The sequence below is a fragment of the Pseudorca crassidens genome, chromosome 14 (genome assembly GCF_039906515.1).
Source record: "Pseudorca crassidens isolate mPseCra1 chromosome 14, mPseCra1.hap1, whole genome shotgun sequence".
Lineage (NCBI taxonomy): Eukaryota > Metazoa > Chordata > Mammalia > Artiodactyla > Delphinidae > Pseudorca > Pseudorca crassidens.
Genome location: NC_090309.1, coordinates 70,285,869 through 70,311,050, shown reverse-complemented (window position 1 = coordinate 70,311,050; position 25,182 = coordinate 70,285,869). Strand labels below are relative to the sequence as shown.

At 42.7% G+C, this 25,182-nt stretch overlaps 1 protein-coding gene across 3 annotated transcripts in view; it reads left to right on the top strand.

The window, feature by feature from the left end:
- The window catches only part of BABAM2 (BRISC and BRCA1 A complex member 2), a 434,786-nt gene that overhangs the window by 315,846 nt on the left and 93,758 nt on the right, over positions 1–25,182 (top strand). For all 3 annotated transcript variants that reach the window (XM_067703374.1, XM_067703375.1, XM_067703376.1), the window contains 3 exons: positions 19,016–19,115; positions 22,140–22,210; positions 25,008–25,090. In XM_067703374.1, coding sequence (XP_067559475.1) covers positions 19,016–19,115; positions 22,140–22,210; positions 25,008–25,090 — 254 coding nt within the window. The remainder of the gene's footprint in view (positions 1–19,015; positions 19,116–22,139; positions 22,211–25,007; positions 25,091–25,182) is intronic.

Genomic DNA, 25,182 nt, shown 5'->3' with positions numbered 1-25,182 from the left:
ACAACATAAATTTATTATCTTACAGTTCTGTAGGTCACTAGTCCAGTGCAGTTCTCACTGGCCTAAAATCAAGGTGTTAGCAGGCTGTATTCCTTTTTGGAGGCTCTAGTGGAGAATCTGTTCCCTTGCTCCCTTGGGATGCTGGAAGAATCCAGCGCCTTGCAGTCATAGAAGTGACATCCATGTCCTTGCTGGAGGTCGGCTGAGGGCCTTTCCTAGCTTTTAGGGGCTGCTTGCATTCATTGGCTCATGGCCCTCTTCCTCCATCTTCAAAAACAGCAGATCCAGTCCGTCTCACACTTCAAATCTTTTCTGTCTCTTCTTCCATTGTCACATCTCTCTCACCTACTCTTCTGTTGCCTCTTCCACTTTTAAGGACTCTGTGAACAGATTGGGCCCACTCAGGTAATCCAGGATAATCGTGTCAAGGTCCTTAAGCTTTATCGCATTGCAAGGTCTCTTTTGCCACGTAAGGTAACATGTCCACAGGTTCTGGCGACAGAGCGTGGGCATCTTTGGGGAGCCATTATCCTGCCTCCACAAATGCTTATCCTTGTTCAAGGCTTGTGCTAGGAGCTTACTTCTATTTAATCAGACAAAACGTCAGGCAGAGGATCACAAGCAAAGAAACTGTTCAGTGAGAGATTGTTTCATGTTTAGTTCAAAGGAATAGGCTTGTAGTCGCAAGTGGGAGCTGAGAAAAACATGTAGTAGTAACAGGGCCTCCACAACTGTGCTTGAAAGGTTGGACAGACCATTGAGGAGTCAAGCGAGCATGTAGGGCTTCATGTCCAAGTGTCCCTGTTGCAAAATAAAACTGTGGTGCTGCTCTCTGCAGGGGCTTCACTGGACCCAGGCTGGTGAGCGGAATCATGTTGGACGGTAATGGCTCAGTGTTCCTGTTCCCTGGATTTAGTACCTGCCCTCTTTACAGCATCTAGACCTGCTGCTTCTGAATAATGTGCTTGCGTCAGCTAGTCACTCTTTCTTAATTTTGTGCCAGAGAAGTTTGTACATTAGGATTGGATCTTTCCGGTGTTACAGGATTTCTCGTAAAGCTTCTTTAATAAGAGATACTCCCAGCTTTCTGAATCAAATAGCTACCTATCTGTATACACCACTGCATTAGACCAGAGTGGAATGATGGAACCGAAAGAGATCTGAGAGTTAGTTGGCCCCATCCTCATTGAGCATATAAGGAAACTGGGCAACAGAAAAGCTAAGTGATTGCCAAGGCCCCACCGCCAGATGGTCTGCGGTGGGAGGCCAGGGGTTGGGTGGTGGTGAGATGTGTGGCTTTAGGAATTAAATGTCCTGGCTCCGTCCAGTCCATGATTTACCAGATGAGTTAATTGAGTCAGTTACTTAACCTGCCAGGCCTTACTGTTTATCTGTGAAATATATCAACCTTACAGGGCTTTCGTAAGGCTTAAATAAACATAATAAATGAGAGTTCTCAGTACAATGCGTGGCTCCCAGAAAGTGTTCAATATGTGTTAGCTGTTATGACTGTTCTTCCAAATAATGGTGGGAATCAGATCAATAATATGGAGTCCCCACGTCCTCGGGAATTTTAGGTTCCCAACCCCAGAAGCAAACTGTACTACTCTGCTCACCACTCAGGTGCTCCATTCATTGGGTCCTTGCCCTTCCCTTTCCACCCTCGCCTGCCAAGTTCAGGACCTTCTATTCTTTACATTCACTTCTGTTTATACCCTGGTCCCCCTCATCCACACACAGGTAATAAATGGCAACTGTAACTTTCCAGTGGTACCGAAGAACGGAGTACACAGGGTAAAATGTCATAGTTGTGTCAGACCATAGCTTCCCCTTAGTCAAGGTTACTCTGCAGCATGATCTCCTCAGCCCCAAGTGGAAAGTGGAATAAAAACTCCTCTGCATTTGGATTTCCCTCAGGGGATCTAGACCTATTGTCCTCTCCCCATCACTGCCCACCCCCCCATACCCACACCTACTTCCTCCACTTATTTCTTTTACCCTGTCAGTCTGTCTGTCTCTACACACACACACACACACACACACACACACACACACACACACACACACACACACGCATACACACACTGAGGCCCAAGGAAGGTCTCTAAGACACCCAGGCAGACCCTGTTTTCTCTGATTCTCTCCCTTTTCTGCCTCTGTTTCTTTCCATTCCCGTCTGGGGGCTGCGCTATAGCTATCTTCTTCCCTATGCTCGGGGCTTCTCTGGCCTGTGTGGTACCACCCTCTTCCTTAGGACAATCAATGAGCCTCAAGTCTTCACCTCAGTGAAAAGAGGGGAAATACGATTTACTGGGAAATGCAAAGCAGGTAGACTCCGTGTTTTCACAACGTCGTTCCTGCTAGCTCTTTTTGGGTTTTTGTAGTTACTGTTGTTGCTTTAGTTTAGTCACAGAAATGGTATGATACATTGCATACCAGTCTGCAACTTGCTTTCTTCTCCTTTAACAATACATCACGGCCAGTTTTCTAACTCAGGACCTGTAAGTCACTGTCATTCTTTCTCGTGGCTGCATCAGAAGATTTTACTCTAATGGATTCAACACTGCAATTGACAGATACTTCAGTTGTTTGAAATTTGTTGTTTACGTTTGTGATTTGGTCCTACCCATACGAACCTGTCATTTATTCTCCAGGAATTGGCTTTCAGTCCTCACCCTGCTGAGGAGGCTCCAGGCTCTCAGAATATGCCCGATAGCATATGTTGAGTCTGGAGGACAGTTGGTGTGTTTGCTGCTCAGGCAACGAGCATGGCTGCAGCTTTATAGTTTGAGGATATAATGTGAGTGAGTGTGAGGGCTCCTCTGGCTCTGAAGAGACCCTGATCCCATGTTAGTGCCCAGTAAAATGAGAAAGTACTCAGAAGAGACAGTTGTCCTGAGTTTGCCGTCACCTGTATTGAGAAGCAGTCTCGGTCCGACTGGGAAGGAGAGGTGCTGATGTGAGCCCAGCCCGCTCCTGAGGGGCTGTAAGCTCTGAGTTGGACCACTGAGCCCTGCATACTTTGATGCTCAGAATTTGCCAGGTGGCCCCGAAATTGTGGATCCCTCCTCTGCCTTTCTCCTCGAAGATTATCCACGTGGGCTTCTATGGGATTGTTATTTTTGGAGAGTACTCAGGACTCTTGAGAGCTATAGAGTGTCTTAAACTGAACCCTTACATCAAGGGGTCCATTCAGCATGTTCTTTTGTGTGAATGGGTGAAATTGATGCCACTGATGCCATATTGATACACTCACTACTGCAGGGTCAGGATTCAATAGCTATGGTTCAGTCATACTTTTTATTTATTTACTTTTAAAATATTTATTTATTTATTTATTTGGCTGTGTCTGGTCTTAGTTGCAGCATGCAGGATCTTCGTTGTGGCGTGCGGGATCTTTCACTGAGGCGCACAGGCTCTTCAATTGCAGCTCGTGGTCTTAGTTGCCCCGCGGCATGTGGGATCTTAGTTCCCCGACCAGGGATCGAACCTGTGTCCCTTACATTGGAAGGCGGATTCTTAACCACTGGACCACCAGGGAAGTCCCAGTCATACTTTTTAAATAAGTCATGTTGACAGCTCCCTCTGTGCTATTAGTATTGCTCTGTTAGTAAATTTTGAGTGTTTTGGTTTTAAAAGCTTAAGAAAATGATAGTAGTCAAAATTCTGAAGCAACCAAGAAAGTGAGTTGCAAAGAAATTATTAGGCCAATTTCATTTATATCTGACCAATTAAATTGGCATCATCCTTGTCTACATTTACCAGAACTCGTTTCCTTCCTGACTCAAACTTTCTCCTTCTGTTGCATCTTGTGTCACTGGGTTAAAGAAAGAAAACACACCTGCCTTCTGGGGTTGTCATGTTCCCCACAAACCCAGATTTCCCTGAGCTGCCTGGACCAATGTGCTGTCCTGGGCCTCCTGCTGCGCCTCACCAGGCGTGCCCTGCAGTCTTTGTCTGGGAGTATGTAGACCTGTGTTTACTGTTGTGGCTGTTTTGAATCATCTATTTTAGAGAACTGGATAGAAATAGCATTTAAACTGATGGAGGTATTTTTTGAAATAAGAGATACAGGTAAATAAATTATGATATTCAGAAGCAGTCTGCGGTTTTGCACAGATGGGTGTTAACAGAACTGAACTCCTACTTCCTTCATTAGTAAGTAAACAATTTATTTAGTAAAATAAAATGTTTTTTAAATGACAGGAATCTACTCAATACATGTTGTTTTTGTTAAAATTCTGACTACGCCTCTTCAGTCCCTCACCTCTTCAGATTCCCAGATGTCCTTTTTCATCATCTTTTTCCTCAATTCCTTCTCCCCAGTGTCTCCAGAAAATGGGTCCTCCCACTTTCCGGGTGGGTTTTGGAGCATGCCTTGTGGAGGACCGGGGCTTCTGCAGACGGGAGCAGCGCCCCCATCCAGCAGACGTGTGGTGTTTTGGTAGAATGATAACTTCTGTATTCACATTTGTGGTCCTTTCCAGGGGCGGTAGCTGGGACAGGGACCAGGCGCCTCAGCTGCAACAGCAGAATGTGGAGCAGAGGCGGGGCTTCTGCGCAGGCGCTAGCCTGCGGTCCCCGCTTCCCTTCACTGCCTTGCCTTGGTCCTACTCTCTGTCCTGTTGGGCAGAATGGGGATGTGGTGGGGAGGAGGGGCAGGAAGACGGGCAGCTGGAATGACATGGATGACTTGGCTTTTAAAGGGGGAGCTGGAGGCTTCCCTGGTGGCACAGTAGTTGAGAGTCCGCCTGCCAATGCAGGGGACACGGGTTCGTGCCCCGGTCCAGGAAGATCCCCCATGCCGCGGAGGGGCTGGGCCCGTGAGCCATGGCCGCTGAGCCTGCGCGTTCGGAGCCTGAGCGTCCGAAGCCTGTGCTACGCAACGGGAGAGGCCACAACAGTAAGAGGCCCGCGTACCACAAAAAAAAAAAAAAAAAAAAAAATTCCTGTTAGCCGAGAAGCTCTTTAACTCGTAAGGATCAAAGACTCCTCCTTCTGTATGTTTGACATGGTAATTCTTCTGATGGTGCCGGGGCAGTTGAAAACCTGTCCTGTTAGTTCACATCAGGACCGGCTACAGGATTTTTTTTTTCTTAAATCACACATTTTTCCATCGTAAGATTCTAATATGTTACCCTAGAAGAGGGACGGGAGGAGAGAGATTTCTTCTCCTCTCCCTTCTCCTCTCCCCAAGAGAATCTCTGGAGGATATCACATCACTTGGGTGTTCTGGGACAGCTGAAGGTGGCCGGTCACTGCCTAGTGGCTTGTCTGTGGTCCGCTCATGTCTGCTTGTATCTGCTAGAGATGATGTTCGAGAGCAGACTGACTTCCAACATTAACCAGCATCGCATGTGACTACGCCGTGTGAACCAAACCAAAACAACAAAAGTACTTCCCTTCATGCCCTGAACAGTTGGGTTTACCAAGTTAGTCACAAAAGATAAAATCACTACATCAAAAGTGCTCAACCCCTAACTGGTGTTTTCATTTACGATGACTATTGGCCAGCTGTTGTTAAACATTAACGATAACACATATATCCTAAGGACAGGGAATAGTGACTTCCCAGCGTTTGGGGGTTGCGGCACCTTATCGTTGTCTCTGAATGGTTTGGATGTTGGGCACGTGTTTTTAATTTTAAAAAAAAAAAAAACACTTTAACTTTACACATATCCTTTTGTGATAAGTACAGACATCATCAGAGCCAGACCCGAGAGTTGCTGTCGCCTGTAAGCTGAATATGTCTTTTCAATGTCTGCACGCAAATTCAGTCTGAACTTTCTCTGGCTTGCTAAAATTTGGGGTGCTTCGTGCTCCAGTCAGTGGTACTTGGAGTGATTGCACCTCTCGACCGCAGAAGTACGCCTGAATAATGCTTTAGGCCTCTGCTGACAACCCCGAGCTCTCACAAAACTTTGAAGGTTTGGCCCGCATACCATCAAGAAGCCAACATCCCCATCCTAAGTACAGACCTAGCTTAAGGTTAACAGTAAGACCAACATTTTATTGCTTCATTTTCCTATTAAGCTCTGGGTCGCTGATTGAAGCAGAATTCCAGTGTATTGACACATCACCACATTGTTAACACGATAGCGAGGATTTGATTATGGGAGAACAAATCCAAAAACGGTAAATTGGCAAAAAAAAAAAAAAAAAGAATCTGGGGCCTTGCTTCTCAAGGCAGCTTTTGTGGTTGCATTCCTTTATTTGATGTGGTTCCCTCCTTCTCCTGTGCCAAACGGTGCAATGTGGGGAAAATGATGAAGTTGCAGAAAAGGGCGGGCGGGGGGTAGGGGCACAGGAGGAAATAGGGAGTGAACTGTTTAGTGACAGGAGAAAGAAGACAGAGCTTAGGGATCAAAGACAAAAATACCTGTCTCTCCAAGCAGGAAGCAGAAAGAAACACAGGAGTCCTTTCCCCGTGCCCAGGTAAAGACTGAGCCACTATCAGCTGGCACCTTTCAGGCCAACCCGGCTGAGGGCAGTAGACAGAGCAGCTGAGAGCTGCCTACAGGCAAAAAGAACACAGCTTGAGGTCAAGGCTGAGCACTGTGCATTACCAAGAACAGCGGGGGTTAGCCTAGGAGGGCCAGGGGGAAGAGGGCTGGGGAACAAAGGCCACCTCCCATCAGCAGCTTATGGGAACCAACACGTTTAAACAGCAGCCAACCTTGGAGGCAAGTCCCAGGGCAGCATTGGAACCTAAATGAGGAAAAAGGTTTCCATGCAGGAACAGGATTTTATTTATTTACAATTTTCAGGCTGGGCAGCTTTTCTACTGTGTGGTTTGTGACTACCCAAAGTGACATTTTCTGAATTTTAAAATTATCTCTTTTTGCACTGTGAAAAGAGCATATATGATTCATCTTAATATTTCTGAGGATCAGTCGCCAGCGAACAGCTAGTATTTCGGGTGGGAGGAAGGCTTTTGTAGGCAGCGTTTTCACCTAGCATAGAAGTAAAAGCACCAGAACATGCCTCAAGCGTCATTTGAGATCATATAAATAGCTCCCTCTTGCACAGTTCTAATCCAGTATCATTATGAGAACTCCCACAGTCCACGAGTTGCCTAACGTTCACCTCACCCTTGCCTGGCAAAGGCTAATGCTTGTGGTTTACCTGCTGATCGAATACGGTTTCTAAGAGGTTTGACCCAAGGGCCCACTTTTCATTTTGGCTAATCTAATCTAGGTCTTTGGGCCTGTATTTCTTCCTGGATATTTTTCCTACCTTCAGCATCTGTAGAACTTTCAAGTGATCCTTTAATCCTAGATCAAGAGTCAGAAAACTACAGCCCGCTGGTTGGATCTGTCTTGCAGCCTGTTTTGTATGGCCTGCGAGCTCAGAATGATTTTTACATTTTTTAAATGGTTAGAAAAACATTTAAAGAATAATATTTTGTGACTTGTAAAAATCGTGTGAAATTCACATTTCAGCTTTCATACATAGAATTTTATGGGAACACGGCCGTGCACACTCGTTTACATATTGTGTATGGCTGCCTTCCTGTTACAGCATCAGAAGTTAGTAGTTCCGACAGAAACCTTAGGGCTGCAAAGCCAACAATACTTACTACCTGGCCCGTTACTGAAAAAGTTTGCCAACCCCTGTCCTAGACCCTTAAAACCTTCTTTTTCACAGTGACTGTTTCAGAAAAGATAATATACATTTACTGACTTCTAATGTCCATTTTGGAAATTTAACTCTCATATCTTTCCTTACTTATTCTTTCAACTTTAATACCACAGATATTTATTGAGTGCCTACAATGAACTTGGCCTTATTCTTATTTCTGGTGTTTTAGCAGTAAACAGAACAAAGATCCTCGTTCTGGAGGAGTTTACATTCTAGTGAAGGGTGATGGGAGGAGACAGTAAACAAATACAATATGCAGAATGTTTTACGGAGATAAACGCCATTTATACGCCATTAAAAAAAAGTAAGACAAGGAAGAGAGGTTACTGGAAAAGGTGGGTTATTTTAAATAGGTTATTGAGGAGGCCTTACTGAGAAGGTGGTATTTGAGTAAGACCTGAAGCAGGGGAGGAAGCCCAGTAGACAGCTGGGAAGAGAGTTGCAGGCAGAGGAACAGCAGAAGAACTGAGCCAGTGCGCCGAGATGGAGCAGCCCCAGCTTATCCTTGGAGGCAAGAATCCAGAGGAGAAGTTACGTTAGATTGGACTGGGCCTAAGGAACCAATCGGTTGGAGCTGCCGTGGGCTGAAACGGGATGAGAGCAGGAGCACTAGGTTTTGCAGGCAGAGTGTGCTGGTGAGAAGGGTAAGTTTGATGTGCATTTTAGACATCCAAGTGGAGGCGTTCAGTAGGCAGTTGGCCATGTGAGTCCTGAGTTCAGGAAAGGTCTGAGCGAGAATATAAATTTAGAAGTTGTCAGTATAAAAGAGGTATGTTAAGCAAGGAAACTGGCTGAGATTCAGGCTCAAACCCCAGACCTTTCCTTCTCTCCAGGACATCTCTCACTCCATGACTAAACAGAACTTCTTTTTTAACCTTGAATTTTCTTTCCTGCCCACTTCGCCATTGGCGGTGCATTAGGATGGACCATGATAGCTTCTTATTCCCTCTCCAGGCAGATGCCCTTTTACCAGCAGATATCCCAGGCAGCCCGAAGTATGAAATAGGCTTTTCTCATATCGGGGCAAAAAGCTGCTCTCTGTGGTCCACGGTCTGCCGTCTGTGGAGTTCCTAGCCTATGATTATGTGCCTTGCCGTGTTGAGTAGTCTCTGTGTCCTCCTCCCTTCCAGCCCCAGTCTTGTTTTACTGCTCTTTGCTTTGCCTTTTGGTTACCTGCATGTGACTAGACTTCATTTTGCCCATGTACACACTTAGCAGTTATCATCTTTTTTCTAGTTGTTTCCATGAATGTCGCATCTCCCGTACTAGGCCTGGAGCTCCTTAAGAGCATATCTCTGCTTTCTTCGTCTTCCTGCTTTTGTCCACAGTGCCTTTCAAATAGTCAGTGACCTAATGCCTCGGGGATGGGAGGCAAATTTGCTTTTACCACACACCTTCTGGTCCTCAGTCCCTGTTGTGCATCCTCAGGGTGAGGTACAGAGCAGGGTGTGAGGACCACCTGCACCTGCATCCTCTAGGGAAGCAGGTCCCACCTCAGACCCGCTGAACTTAATCAATCAACTTCTCTGGGGTGGGGCCTGGGTATCTGAGCTTTTAATAGGCTCCCTAGACCATTCTTACGCAATCATGAAAATAGCGCAGAGGAAAGATTCCAATCTCACTTTGACTGTTGCCAGGCTTAAACCTTGGACAAGGCATCCATTTCAAGCCTCAGTCTTCTCATCTCTATAGTGAGTATATTAATACTTGTTACCTACTGTGTATGGCTGTTGTAAAAATCCAAATGAGGAGCACTTTGGAAACAAATTGTAAAGCGCTGTGTACCAGTAGCCTGGCTAACCGCATCTGGTATCTTTTCATTTCTTTGTGTGTGCAAGCCAGGCTCCAGCTACCTATAGATTAGCTCTTTGAGCCCAGTGATGTGTGTGTGAAGTTGCCTCATGCTGTTCATAGGACTGAGCTTTTAGTAAATGCCAGCAAACAGGAATCAGGTGGGTACACTTCTCTACCTGGTCAGGCAGAGGGAATTTTTTCTCTGCCTCTTCTTTTGACCATCATTAAAACCTGTGTGCAGTGAGGAGGAGGGAGTTATAAAAATGCTTGTGGGTTTAGTCTAGGGTAACTATTGTATGCATTGATTTCCCCCCCCAGCTTTATTGAAGTATAATCGACAAATTAAAATGTAAGATATTTACAATGTACAACGTAATGATTTGATATATGCATGTATTGGGGTTTTTTTTCAGTAAGTATGTTTCAAAAGTAATTCATAGGAAAAATAACCTCTACCTGTGCAGTAGCAGAGAAGTAAAGCCATTCGTTGGAGCCTCAAAGTTCTAACAAACTCAGAATAATTCACTCATTCCTAAAGACTAGTATTTGAAAATAGTTTCTCTTCTTAAAGAAATTTTGGTGGAATCGTACTGCAGGTAACAGGCCAGGGATCAAGATACAACAAGAGGAAACCAGCTTTTCTTTCCCTTTGCTTGTTCATGTCTTGCGTGGCCGGGCATCATTATAAGTAGTTCATACCATATCTTTTTTTCTTTTTTAACATCTTTATTGGAATATAATAGCGTTACAGTATTGTGTTAGTTTCTGCTGTATAACGAAGTGAATCAGCTATATGCATAAGTATATCCCCATATCCCCTCCCTCTTGCGTCTCCCTCCCACCCTCCTTATCCCACCCCTCTAGGTGGTCACAAAGCACCAAGCTGATCTCCCTGTGCTATGCGCTGCTCCCCACTAGCTATCTATTTTACATTTGGTAGTGTATATATGTCCATGCCACTCTCTCACTTCGTCCCAGTTCGTTACCCTTCCCCCTCGCGTCCTCAAGTACATTCTCTACATCTGTGTCTTTATCCCTGTCCTGCCCCTGGGTTCATCAGAACCATTTTTTTTTTTTAGATTCCATATATATGTGTTAGTATATGGTATTTGTTTTTCTCTTTCTGACTTACTTCACTCTGTATGACAGCCTCTAGGTCCAACCACCTCACTACAAATAACTCGATTTCGTCTCTTTTTTGTGGCTGAGAAATATTCCAGTGTATATATGTGCCATATCTTCTGTATCCATTCATCTGTCGATGGACACTTAGGTTGCTTCCATGTCCTGCTATTGTAAATAGAGCTGCAATGAACATTGTGGTACGTGACTCATTTTGAATTTTGGTTTTCTCAGGGTATATGCCCAGTAGTGGGATTGCTGGGTCGTATGGTAGTTCTATTTTTAGTTTTTTAAGCGACCTCCGTACTGTTCTCCATAGTGGCTGTGTCAATTTACATTCCCACCACCAGTGCAAGAGGGTTCCCTCTTCTCCACACCCTCTCCAGCATTTATTGTTTGTAGATTTTGTGATGATGGCCCTTCTGACTAGTGTGAGGTGATACCTCATTGTAGTTTTGATTTACATTTCTCTAATGATTAGTGAAGTTGAGCATCTTTTCATGTGTTTGTTGGCAATCTGTATATCTTTTTTGGAGAAATGTCTGTTTAGGTCTTCTGCCCATTTTTGGATTGGGTTGTTTGTTTTTTTGATATTGAGCTGCATGAGCTGCTTGTATACCTTGGAGATTAATCCTTTGTCAGTTGCTTCATTTGCAAATATTTTCTCCCATTCTGAGGGGTGTCTTTTTGTCTTTTTTATGGTTTCCTTTGCTGTGCAAAAGCTTTGAAGTTTCATTAGGTCCCATTTGTTTATTTTTGTTTTTGTTTCCATTTCTCTAGGAGGTGGGTCAAAAAGGATCTTACGGTGATTTATGTCATAGAGTGTCCTGCCTATGTTTTCCTCTAAGAGTTTGATAGTGTCTGGCCTTACATTTAGGTCTTCCATCCATTTTGAGTTTATTTTTGTGTATGGTGTTAGAAAATGTTCTAATTTCATTCTTTTACATGTAGCTGTCCAGTTTTCCCAGCACCTTATTGAAGAGGCTGTCTTTTCTCCACTGTGTACTCTTGCCTCCTTTATCAAGGATAAGGTGACCATATGTACGTGGGTTTATCTCTGGGCTTTCTATCCTGTTCCATTGATCTATATTTCTGTTTTTGTGCCAGTACCATACTGTCTTGATTACTGTAGCTTTGTGGTATAGTCTGAAGTCCGGGAGCCTGATTCATACCAAATCCTAATAGAACATCTGCTAAGTTCATTTGTCATTTTTCAGGGATTTAAAAGCTTTTCCATATGCTAACAGAATCCTGATGGTAGACATCTGTTAAGATTGTCCCTCAAAGGCTTTTCTGAGATGTTAACAAACTTAAACACATTTCTGAACAAAAACTTGGTGAGTGTTCATGTCATTAGACAGACTCTGTAATTACAATATTCTTGTCTTTTGTATTTAAGTATAATGTTTCCTTGCTTGCATTTCACCTCCTCTCTCCTGGAAAGTGTCCATCAAGTCCTCTGGCCCTCAGAGTTTCCAGGGGTTCATTTGCCTAGAATGAAAACGTCCCTAACCACTTCAGTTCAGGTACCTAAATAAGTTTAATTAATATTCCTGGAAACAGCCTTACAGGCTTAGTCAGCCCAGGCATCTGCCTGAAACACCCAAACCAGGAGGAGCCTGATGGATCTGACACACGTGGAACCAGATGTCACAAAAGTGATCATTGAAGACCTAAGCGTGGGGTAGATTTAGGTCAGAGAGACCTGGATTTAGATGCCCTTCTGCCATTTTACCACCTACGTGATTTCAGAGATGGTTATGTAGCTTCTCTAAGCTCTAGCCTTCTCATCTGTATAATGGGGTAGCACCTCTCTCAGAGACTGATGTGAAGAGGAGAGGATATCATATAGGAAAAGCACTTGGTATAGTGCCTAATACATAGTACTTCATAAATGGAGCTATTATTCACTACTCCATTCTGTGGAGAATTCATTTTACCAACTAAATCCCTCATATTGCCTTTGAAACTCTCTTTATTTATACTGTGACTAAGCAAAGAATACCTGATTCAAATTATCCATGTAGTATGCCTTCACATTTTTTTTTTTTTTTTTTGCGGTACGCGGGCCTCTCACTCTTGTGGCCTCTCCCATTGCGGAGCACAGGCTCCAGACGCGCAGGCTCAGCGGCCACGGCTCATGGGCCCAGCCGCTCCGCGGCATGTGGGATCTTCCCGGACCGGGGCACGAACCCGTGTCCCCTGCATCAGCAGGCGGACTCTCAACCACCATGCCACCAGGGAAGCCCCACATTTTTAAATTACTCTATTTCATAATTCCATAACCTTGTAAGTAATTTAACTTAGCAAATTCAACTTCTTTAGACTTTGCTCCAAATAGGAACATTTTCTGAGTGTTTAATCATACTTATCATTGTCTCAGAACATTTCCATTTTTATATGTCCCTCTAAAAATGGGAAACAAGAAATGGAATACAGTGCTCTAAGAAGACCTGATTTTATGCTGTGAAGTATGTTTAGTGGAAATATTAGATCAGGTGCATAAATGTAATACAGCCAGGCCCACACTGATGCTTCAGTGAACCTCTCATCCAGTGCGACTCCCCAAATTTTCTCCTACTTATAAACTTAACTTGTCATTCTGATCTTTTATTTTCTTCTCCTGTTATATTCATTGAGTTTTTTTCCATTTTGAATTACAGCCTGATTTTGTTTAACTGAGCAGTGGAGAGACTCTTAAGATGGCTCCAAGTTGAACCTATAAAATGAGACAAGGGCTACAGCAGCTCTAGAAAATGCTTTACTAGGAAAAAGAAAATCCAGTTAGGAAAAAACAAAAACAAAAAGCAGACTGTTTCCATGGTGTAGTGTTTATGTACTTTTGGGTTTTCAGAACCTACATATGATTTTTTTTTTTTAATCCTACCCAGTTAACTTCTTGTGACAGATGATATCTTAAGAAAAAGTGAGATGACAAGGTGATGAATTTCATGTATGAAGGCTTTTTGAGGATAATTTCAGCCACTTATACTACTGTTTCAGTATGTAGGTAGGGATTAGTAGGGGTAAGAGTTTTAGAAATTCCACACCATCCTTCTTATGAAAGAATTTCTAAAGAAGAAGGACACAGGCTTTGGAACCAGAAAGACTGGGATTCAAGCCTATGTCTGCAACTTACTTGCTGGGTAATCTTGGACAAGATACTTAGACTCTTAGAACCTCAGTTTCCTCATCTGTAACTTGGGCTAATTAGGTCTATCTGGCAGAGTTCTTGGGAGGTTTGGAGATAACGAAATGCCTATTAGAGTGCCTGGCAAAAGTAGATACTCAATAAATAACAGTGACTTTTGTTTTATTGTAATGGCTTTCCTGGCAAGCCACCAGGAAACATACTCTGTCATTATAGAGTGCCCTAGATTCTTGAGGTCCCTGGCATTTCTGTACCTTGAAAGGAATTAACAGTGGTGCCCTAGTCACATATTCAGAATGGAAAACTCAAGTCCTTAAACAGATTTAGGCATACAGTTCGTGTTTGTTGGATTGAATTGAAGGCTCACCTTTCTTTAGATTTCTCTTAGCTTGGGGCCTAGTGGCTGCTGGTGTCCATCTATCATCCTTGAAGTTCCCCATTTCCATGCTTCACCCTCCAACACTCCCCTGAATCATACTATGGAGGAGGCAACCAGGGCAACTTCAGAACCCAGTTCAAAGGCAGAAGGGGACACTAAGGCCGATTGAAGCATCTCTGACCTAACCCTGGACATAGAAAACTCACACAAGAGGCATTCTTGAATAACGTCTCTCTTGGGGTGCATGGTGCTATTTTAATATTAGTGTAACTCTAATTGTTACTTTAACCCTTGAGAGAGATGGGTCCTTTTGAGAGTAGTGTTATCCCCGCTGCACTCATGGAAAGTTGAGTAAGACCAAAGAGAGCAAACTTGGCAGCAGCAAGAACTACAGTTGAAAATCATTGGCCCTTCTTGTTTTCTCCAGTGCCAAATCATGTTTTCTTCATTTTATTTGGCCAGTAAGGTAAAGCCCAACATGGGGAGAAGGGAGTTATTATTCCATAATGAGTTAAAACCCTATTGTCCCAAGTCAAGCTTGCAGACAGGCTGACTGCCTGCATTTTTCCATGTCAAAATGCTCAAAGATATTTCCTTTATGCTGTTGACTGTAGCCAATCCAAGTCTTCAATATTAGAGGCGCTCTGAATATTTGCTGACAGAGCAAGGTCCACAAGGGCTCAATTAGCTGTATTTGCATGGAAACAATAGTATTAGTACATAGACAGTTCTTATATTTGACTTTTAGAGCCCAGGAGACAGACCTGGAAATGTTTTTCTGGCTAACTTTCGGTCTGTTCAACTCCACTGTTGGAAAGGTTTCTCGAGCTCTGGCCTTGTCCTTCTAATTTCTATCCACAGATTCAGTTTCAGTTCTAAGAATTATCAAGCAGTTTCATGTTTCATTACAGTCCATAAAGAGATAGACGGTGCTTTCTCATCAAAGCAGCCCTTTTCACCCGTTTCTTCTCCCAAGTTCAGCCTGAGACCCTGTCACACCAATTTTGGTTCCCCACCTTTTAGCCCTGCTTTCTCGCTGCACCGCTCCAGAGATCAGAAGAGTCTACAGCCAGTGGTCCCTTTCATCTCCCCCTCACCCCTTCCCCAGCCCCAACTCAGCCACTTAGCGAGTTAGTGAGGCCCTGCTTCTCGCCAGCCAGCCCTGCATTCCTGGGAATGGCTGAGTGAGGCCGGGCATCCCTGCACAGGGTGAGTTTTCTGTTGTACATGCTCAGCCCAGTATTTTTTGATTCATGAATATTAAAGGATTCGAGATCACAAGGCCTTACCTCCTCCATCTTGCACACTTTGAAAACATAATAGCTCTTTTATTTCAAGGCACTTGACTTTGTTTATTCAGTGCGATCAGGGCAGCATTCAGGCTATAGCAAGCCTGTTAAATATTTACCAATGAGGCGGATATTTATACATGAATCAGTGGCACTTATCAGCGTGTGATGCTGGAAGTCAGGTTCAGAGCCCTCACAGGCAGAGAAACTGCTGAGTTAAATAAAGCGTGCAGCGAGTGTCCTTTAAAAACTCAACTCTCATTTAAAACTATCCTTGCTGGTATCTGAAGTGCTTCACACATTGAGGCTTCCCCTGCACAGCTAAGTCATTCACGATTGGACATGACAGAGTGGTCGGTCCCTCACATCCAAGAGGCAGTGAATCTGGTTGTTTGATGGTTGGGGTGGGAGAGTACTGAGGTGTGAACAAAATCGGGAGGAATACTTGTCCTGCTGCCTTGTGGAAAGTTGTAAGGGGAGATGGGCTGTACAGCACAGTGCCTGCTTCGGTGGTGGTCTGAGTGCTTCTAGAAGCCCTTTAGCCTCACTGGAATCCTGACCCTGCTCACTTACCAGCCATACCCACTGTGTCTTTCCATCCCTGTAGCCCTTTTTTTTTTTTCCCTAAGATTTAATTTTTTATTTATTTTTGGCTGCATTGGGTCTTCATTGCTGTGTGCAGGCTTTCTCTAGTTGCAGCGAGCTGGGGCTACTCTTCTTTGCGGTGCGCGGGCTTCTCATTGCGGTGGCTTCTCTTGTTGCGGAGCACCGGCTCTAGGTGCGCGGGCTTCAGTAGTTGTGGCGCATGGGCTTAGCTGCTCTCTTCGTTGCAGTGCGCAGGCTTCTCATTGTGGTGGCTTCTCTTGTTGCAGAGCATGGGCTCTAGGTGCACGAGCTTCAGTAGTTGTGGCACGCAGGCTCAGTAGTTGTGGCTTGTGGGCTCTAGAGCGCAGGCTCAGTAGTTGTGGCGCACGGGCTTAGTTGCTCTGTGGCATGTGGGATCTTCCCAGACCAGGGATCAAACGCATGTCCCCTGCATTGGCAGGTGGATTCTTATCCACTGCGCCACCAGGAAGTCCCCTTGTAGCCCTTTCAAGATTAAAATCCCCCCTGCTCTCAGGGAGGCACATAATTCAGCAGTAACAGCAGCCTGGACTCTGGCAACAGGCTTCCCTGAGTTCAGATCCTGGCTTTACCATTTCCTAGTTGTGTGGACCCAGGGAAATTTCTTCTGCTCTCTGAGCCTCAATTCCTTCACTTGTAAAATCACAGTGGTAATTCCCACCTTGTTGAATTGTGGAGAGGATTAAATTAGATAACGAGAAGGCACCTAGCAAGAAGGGTTAGTTCTTGATAATCACAGAAGCAGAGTGCAGAGAGATGGGCCTGGCAGCAGAGCAGCTGGTCATTGGATTTCTCCATACCTCTGCTTCTTTCTATTATTATAGGTAATTTTTGTTTAATGGCTGTATTTCAGAGGCAGAGAGAGAGTTTCAGGTTGAGAGGATTACTCGCATGCTGTTTTTACTCCTTGTATTCAATTTAGTGAATGATTAAGAACTTATCCTGTAATGCTATTTACAGGTCAAAGGCCATTACTATCAATTCTAGAGAACTGTCCGAATTTTTTTTTTTAATTTTATTATGTTAAGGATTGTTCCTCTAAGCAACCTATGAGAAGCCTGGATCTTGTTCTTCTCTGTTGTGCAGATATTCCAAGAACCACAGGCTGTAAATACTGGATTTATTTTTCTTGTTCTATAGAATTTTCTTCTTAATCCGTTTTCCATCCTAATGGAACCATTAGACACTTCCAGTGAGATGTGTGCCCTCTGTGTACTTTTGCATGAAAAGAGGGGACAGAAAGCCTTCCTCTCGTTCACAGAAAGTCATAGGAATTTTCCTAGCCTTCTTCAGAGTTGAGGCTAAGTCTCATCCAATGTCTACTCTGAGAGGAGCGAATGGAAATGATGTCCTTGCTGATTCTGTGCAGTTGCAGGGTGTACATGACATATTCACGTCCTACTTAGTCAAACGCTGTCTCAGAATTTTCTCAGTTGTCAGTTATTGTGCTTTTTAATTACCATCTGAGTAGGATAAGTCAACAGCGAATACTTCCACTCCATATTGAGTTGCTCACACCACCTGGAATTTTATTTGTTTCTTGGGATTTCTCATTCCTGTAAATAAATAAACATAATATTCATTTTTACCGGAAAAATTAATTTCAGAAATCTGTAGTCAATAGGGAGACAGGCTGGATCTGGAGTCCTTTGAGTAGTTACATATATTGTTCCTTGTACCACAAACTCTAGGTTGAGTCAATCTGCTCTACACTATTTGAGAAGGATTTTCTAGACTGTTACTGTTGTGAAATGTTTTGCTTCCATTTACAACCTCGTTACTATGGGGACTTGGATAATGAATAATCACAACATTAAGAGATTTTAGGGGTCTTTTTATATTCCGTTGTCTTACAGAGAGGCTTTAAGAGGCTTACAGAAATATATATGTTAAAATAAAATTCAAATAAGAAAAACAAATTAGGACCGAAGGAAAGTGAGAGTAGGAAAGAAGATGAAATCAAGATTAAGGATGATATACAAAATGCATGCTATAAGGTTCTGAACAATTTTTTAAAATAATCTTAACGCTGGTTAATTAAACTGAAAAGAGAATATCCAGGAAAGTTCTGGAAAATGTTTCTGAATCAAGAGCGTCTTAGTGTTTGGACTGATGATTTTTGACTGTACCTTCTTGTTTAGATGAATTGAATATCAGTGTTTACTGGGATTAGTTGCACACTTCCTACCCATATTGACCCACAGACACGGGACCCCGGTGCTTCAGAAAATGTTTATTTAATTGCCACCATTTAAAAATTGAGAGATTAAATCATCTGGATTTCTGGCTTCACTTGAAAAATTAGGATCTGGTAAGACCAGGCTTGTATTCCTACATGTCAGAGATGGCTGGGGCTGATCAGTGAGAGCCCTTCCCACTGTGCACAAAATCCCCAGTTCCTTCAAGAGTCCCCACCTGGTTCTCTCCACTCATTTACAAAACCTGCCTGGGCTGGGTAGACCCCAGGCTTTTGCATCCCCTGCCCTAGACCACTTGCCTCACACTAAGAATGAGGAAACTAAAGCCCAAGGAGGCTGCCCAGGGCAACAAAGCCGGTGAGCTGCAGAACTAGTCCCTTTGGTACACTGTTACAGCGTTGTGTCAGTTCAGTTTTGTTCAGTTTAATGAATGACTTACCTTTGCTCAGCCCAATTATGAACTGGGCATAATCAAGAGTATAAAAGCCTGTGTTTCAGTAACAGGTACAATCCATTAATGTTGGTAAGACATTTACCCATGCCAATCAAAATTTGCTAATTTGTACTGTTGTGTGATAGGATCAGGAGTTGTCATTAATCGTTAGCTGTTAGTCATGTGTAACATGAACATGTTGTCTTAACAAAATGGATAGAATATATGTGGAAATGTAGTCGTAAAGTGAAGCCCCTGTAACCATCGTCATTACTTCAGGCAGTTGGTGGGCAGAGTTGGACACGAGAAGCCGAGTCTGTTTGGGGTGTCACTTAAACTGCCTGAGCCCTGAGAGAAGTGTCCATTGTTCTCTTGTCCTTTCAGTGCACTTGGCGGCTCCTCAGCTCTTCATATCCCAGCTTTTCCAGGAGGAGGATGTCTCATTGATTATGTTCCACAAGTGTGCCACCTGCTCACCAACAAGGTAAAAGCAAGTCCTCTGCCTCCCCCACCTTGTGAGGCTCCTTCCTCCAGTGTCATCTACCCAGCATCATGGTGCACACACCATCCTCTGCACCCCATCCTCTTAGTTTCAGCCTCCGTCTGACATCAACCTTTCCTACTTTGAATTACATCTCATCAGTTTCTCTCCTGATTTCTTTGCCCTCATTCCTTTTCTGAGGATTCTGACCTCCTGTTCCAGTCTTATCTTCATCTTTTAAATGTATATCTCCTGTTTCTTGAATTTCCTTTATGCCCTAAGTTTTTGCTAGATCTTACACCTCCTTACAGTTTAAAAATTTTGAACTTTCATTTCCCAATTATCTGTTGCATGCGTGTGTGTGTGTGTGTGTGTGTGTGTGTGTGTGTGTTTGCCACTAGTTAATATCACAGTAATTCTGTAGAGCTGCTTTTATCTCTTCCTGCTTTTCTGTACTGCACTTCTTAATAGTTGGCTCTTGATTCTCCCTGTCATGTCTAGGAGCAGTTTGCCAGAGTCCTGCTTCTAGGGGCAGGATTTCCAGGTCAGCTTGTCTTATAGTCAGGCACATCAGATTATCTAAAGCCGTCTCTTAGCTGTGTTAATGAGCCCTTACACTGGCAAGTAGCTGAGTTTCCACTAATGGTTGTTGTCAGCTATTTCTACAAAGTATACAATATGCTTGTTAATGTCCAGCCAGTGTATGTAGCTAAAAACCGGAGATATTAATCCGCAAGCAATACTGACTTTGTTTCTTCTCCCACATGGACCCAGTTTGCTTAATTCCCCACATCCTATTTTCTTTGCTCCTGTTGACTTGTTCACAATGGCTTGGAAAATAAATCTTTTGTTTGTCTCTTTCATTCAAAAGATAGCTCATCTCTATATAGAAAATATTTTAGAAATATAATAATATTTCAAAGGCTTCCGTATTATTTTTTAAATGTCAGAGAAACTAAAATCGGGCAACTCCACAGTCTGTGGGCTCGGCCCAGATTCCAGGGTCTTTAACTCTCACAGACTGGTTGCTGCTCATTGGACCAAATTCCCCCAGCCACTGCCCTCCTACAAAACTGATCAGAGCACAGATTTCTTATTTACACTGGGGGACTTTGCACTGCCTTCAAATCTAGATATCCCAGTATTATAGAGAAAAATGCAAATTTGGTCTTCCAGAACCAAGAAGAAAAGCCTTTTTAAAGCTCTCCAATTGAGATTAATTTCTAGTCATACATTTTCCTCAGAAAAATTATAATACCATTTTCCCAGAAATACAAGAATCAGTCAGTTTTTCTTATCTGGTTCCCTTTCATTAATTTTGCTTGTCTTTTAAAATTGATGTTCTTCTCCTTGCCACAAACGAGGACAGTATGGGCTGCTTTTAGAAACAATCTCTTCAAATGAATTTCCATAATTACATTGGAATCTATCTTTATAGCCAGTTTTGTTGTGGGTTTCTGTTAGAATGGTTTTCTGTTTTTAAAATCAAGTATACAGAACTGTTTTCATCCCCTTTTTAAACAAAGCCACTTAAGCAAACTTATCATCTGTTTTTCTTTTCCCAAAATAACATTTCTGATCCTGCATTAAGCCTGCAAAGCAAGAACTGTTTTTATAAATTGACATAAAACCCCTGTTATATAAATAGAATTGTTTTACTTTTAAAGGGTACAAATGGCTATCAGTACCAATTGTGTCAAGGTTATTTCAAGCACTTTATCTCGGGCTTTTGTTATCCATGGAAACTCAGTGTGACTACAGCCAATATAAACAATTTGGGGGGTCTTTTTCTCCCACTGTTTCTTTCAGCCATTATGAAGACATTTCATAAGGAATGTATTTTTGTGTTAGACGCTGATGGGTAAATGACTAACTTTCAGATGCCTAGCTTAATGAGTTCACAAATTTTTTTTATAGAAACTGTCATTTGGTGATAACAAGGAAATATAAAAAGGCAAAATAAAATCTCCTGTTGTAACACTCCTTATTCTGAACGTTATGAGCTTAAAAAGAAAGAATTGAGCATTACTGTGACGTTTCAATAGCCGTTGTAGTTCAAGATAACCAAATAGACCCACTGGATGAGAGGAAGCTCTTCTTTATAGAGAATTCCAGCTGATAAATGCAGATGGAATGAGAGAATACAAAAATCACCATTTTTTCAGGCCCTAGTGAAGTAATCGATTCAGACAAGGATCTCCCAACAGATACTAAAACCATTAAGTAAAAGGTTCATGGGAACTAGATCTTCCCATGCTTTGAGGGGTGTACCCCTGGATTACTCACTATGGCAGAGGGGAAACATCCCCTTACAGTAGAGTGGTCTGGCTGGCATCACCTTAACCAATGATCAAACTCAGTATTACCTAGGAAGTTTTCTTGCCCAAAATATTTAACCTGAATCTAGTCACACCTTTAGCTCTAACTTCCAATTTTAGGAAATACAGAAGGTAGAGAAAAAAGGAAGGAAACAATCAGAGAATCGAGAATACAGAATAAGACAACTAGCCCAGTCTCTTTGGAAAGTCAATATTATATACACACATCCACACCCCAGGAGGTACTATTATTCTATAGTAAAAGACTTTCTGAATTAAATGCCTGATCCCTGTTTACACCCTGCTTTTTTCAAAAATGTTTTGGGGACAATTGGGAAGTTTTGAAAATGGACAGCGTACTAAATGAATTCAGAGAATGATTACTAAATTTGGTATGATAACAGTATTGTGGTTATGCAGGAAAATGTCTTGTTTTTCGGAGATGCATGCCTAAGTGTTTAGGGGCAAACTGTCATGATGTCTCTAATTTCCTTTGAAACACTTCAGCAAGATTGATTGACAGGTTGATAGGTAGGTAGATGGCTGGATAAAGCAACTAGACAAAATATTCACAGTTGTTGAATATAGGTGTGGGAATATGGGTGTTCAATTTGCTATTCTTTCTACTTCTCTGAATCTTTGAAATTTTACATAATAAAATGTTTAATGATTTCCTACTCCACTTCTCAGCTTTGGGTTCCTATTCCAGGTGCAGTATGTGATTCAAGGATATCACAAAAGAAGAGAGTATATCGCTGCTTTTCTCAGTCACTTTGGCACGTAAGTTCTTTGTTTAAACCACAAATCAATGACGCACTCACGTCCTGATGACCCTAATATAAGGGCTTGATTAAGAAAATAGCAGTTCTTCCGTGTGATACCTCCGAATGCCATTTTGATTCTTCTTGGTGTGTTGCTTACACTGAAGCTCCCAGGAAGACTTTTTTCTTGAGCATTCTTTAGCAAATAGTAGAATCAAATATCTTCCCTGGAGCAGCGCATGACTAGCCCCAAACACTGCAGTAACAGTGGGCATAAGGCCTGCTTCTTCTCAGGCTCTTTATAGTCTGCACAACACTTTCACCTCCGTCATCACAGAGCAGTCATGAGGTGAAGCAGGCAGGCATGACTGGCACATTCTACTGAAGAAAGCCCCGAAACCTTGGCCAGTTCAGGCACCCGGCGGAAGTCACACATCTCGGGGAGAGAAAGCCAGGCTGGGATCCTGTTCCCAGGACTCAGGTCTCCTGATAGGACCACGGCTCCCCACAGGGCCACAGAGATTCGGGAAGGAAGTCTGGCATTAGACACCATCACGATGACTCACACTTGGGATTAGGAGTTAGAAGAAGGCCCCACAAGGGAGGAGGGAAGTGTATAGCTGCAGTTCCAGGGTAGACATCTCCTCCCACCCTCCCTGTGCTCTGGCCCTTTCCTTTGCCCGAGGTGGGCTGCTCTGCAGCTGTTTCCTTAATGATGGTAGAGCCCTTATCAACTTTCCCCTCAGGGCTTAGTTGGGGAATGGACTTTCCTCACAGTCTTCTTTAAAAGGTGAATCCCTCTACCTACCTGGGGGGACTAAGCCCTAAGGGTTTTAGTGGTCTAGTTATCTCCCACCTTATTCCAGAGAAGTGGTGTGTGTGTGTGTGTGTGTGTGTGTGTGTGTGTGTGTGTGTATTAAAATTTTAAATAAGTAAATGAAGAAATTAGGGCAAAAGGAATAAGAAAGAGAAGATGAGGTCAAGAATAAGGTTGGGGGGACTTCCCTGGCGGCCCAGTGGTTAGGACTTCGCTTTCCAGGGCAGGGAGTGTGGGTTCAATCCCTGGTCGGGGAACTATGATCCCACATGCCCCGAGGCCAAAAAAACCAAAACATAAAACAGAAACAATTTTAAGAAAGACTTTAAAAATGGTCCACGTCAAAAAAAATCTTAAGAAAAAATAAGGTTGGGGTATAATTTTACAAATGTGGCATAATTATAAGCAAAATTTCTGACTCCTCAAAACAATTTCAAGAAATTTTCTCATTATCCACAGTGAAATTTGTCATATCCCCAAAATAGAAGTATCAATATCTAAACAGTATGACTGTCTCTTACGTGAGTCTCTAATACTTAAGACTTTTTTCAGCTTTATTTATGAGCATTTTGAGAAAGTGCTTATGATACAAACAGTGGTTAATAAATGACACCGTTAGTCTCCTCATTTTTGAGTAAGATTATCTTTCTTATATATAATCGAAAATGCAGACGTTAACACAATAACCTCCAAAGCAGGGTACACATACCTCAGGGGTGTGTTCCCCACCTCACTCCATTCACGAAAAGGGTGACAATCGAATTTATACTTGTTTTTAAATCTCATTCGGTTTATGTACATTTTTGTGTTTTTTTATACATATAATATAGTAGTACTTGTATACAATTATGAAATCATATACAAGTACTACCATATACTGTACTATATGCGTAATGAAAAGGATTCTGTGCTCGTTTTTGCTTACAGGATGCAGGATCTAAAAAGTTTAGATATCAGTGTTATAATGTTGAGTAAATTACATATCCTTAAAAGAAATACAAACTGGTGAACAGAGTTGTTGACTTAAGTCAGCAGATCTTAGTGATGTATCAACAGTCTTTGAGCAAATCACTAAGCCTTCAGTGCCTTAGTTCCCTTACCTTCCCAATGAGTTCAACTGTTCCTTCCTACTTAAACCTGGAGGCCATCAGTATTAATGGTCTGACTGGCCTGACTCAGCCAGGATGAAGGCATCTCTAAGGACAATAAAGGCCTCCTTGTATGGACAAGAGAGAACATTATCCTTGTCCTCGCTGTGTGGTTAGTATTGGCACATTATGGTAACACCCCCTAAGCACTTAGCTCTTGAGGGAAATGGGGGAGGTGAGCCTATCAGAATTCTCTCCAGGCCCTTCCGTGCTCAGAGGCTGTTCTCCATTGACGCTTGAAGTGTGCATCTCCCATCTGAACCCAGTGTCCAACCAGCTAACGTTGCTACTTTGCCTTGAGCCTGGTGGGGAGGATAGGGGGACACAAGAGAAAGGATTCCAAATCCTTTGGAAGAAAGTAGTATATAATCCTGTAGTTAGTAATATTGTCACTGCTTGTTACTGTTCAGTGCCTAAGTGAGTGAGATTTCACTATCACTGTACAGACATAGGGTCATTGTTGCCCTGATTTCTTCATTTGTCCTTTTGCTCATCACTAATAACTAACATTTGCATAACATTTTATGGTTTACTTTACTTGTTTTTCACAACTCCATGATGAAGTTTACAAATATGATTATATTTGTTCTATGGATGAGGAAACTGAGGCTCCAAAGGTTAAGTGATTTGCCCGAGGTTGTAACAGATAGTAAAATGGCAAAGCTGTAACTTAAACCTACCTGCTTTCATTCCAAATCCCACATCCTTCCTGTGGTAACACTCACTTGTCTTAAATGCATCTCGGATTCAATAACCCTGACTTTATGAATATATTCTTTACTTGTTTCCATCTCCTTTATCCCTTGTTTTTATGAGGGTTTTTTGTTTGTGTGTATGTTTTTATTACTTAGGGGTGTCGTGGAATATGATGCAGAAGGCTTTACAAAACTCACTCTGTTGCTGATGTGGAAAGATTTTTGTTTTCTTGTACACAGTGAGTATACTTTTGCTATTAGCATGTCAGCCTGCATTTAAAAATGTACTAAACCACATGTAATAATGAATATGACAAACTTTAGTGTCCTG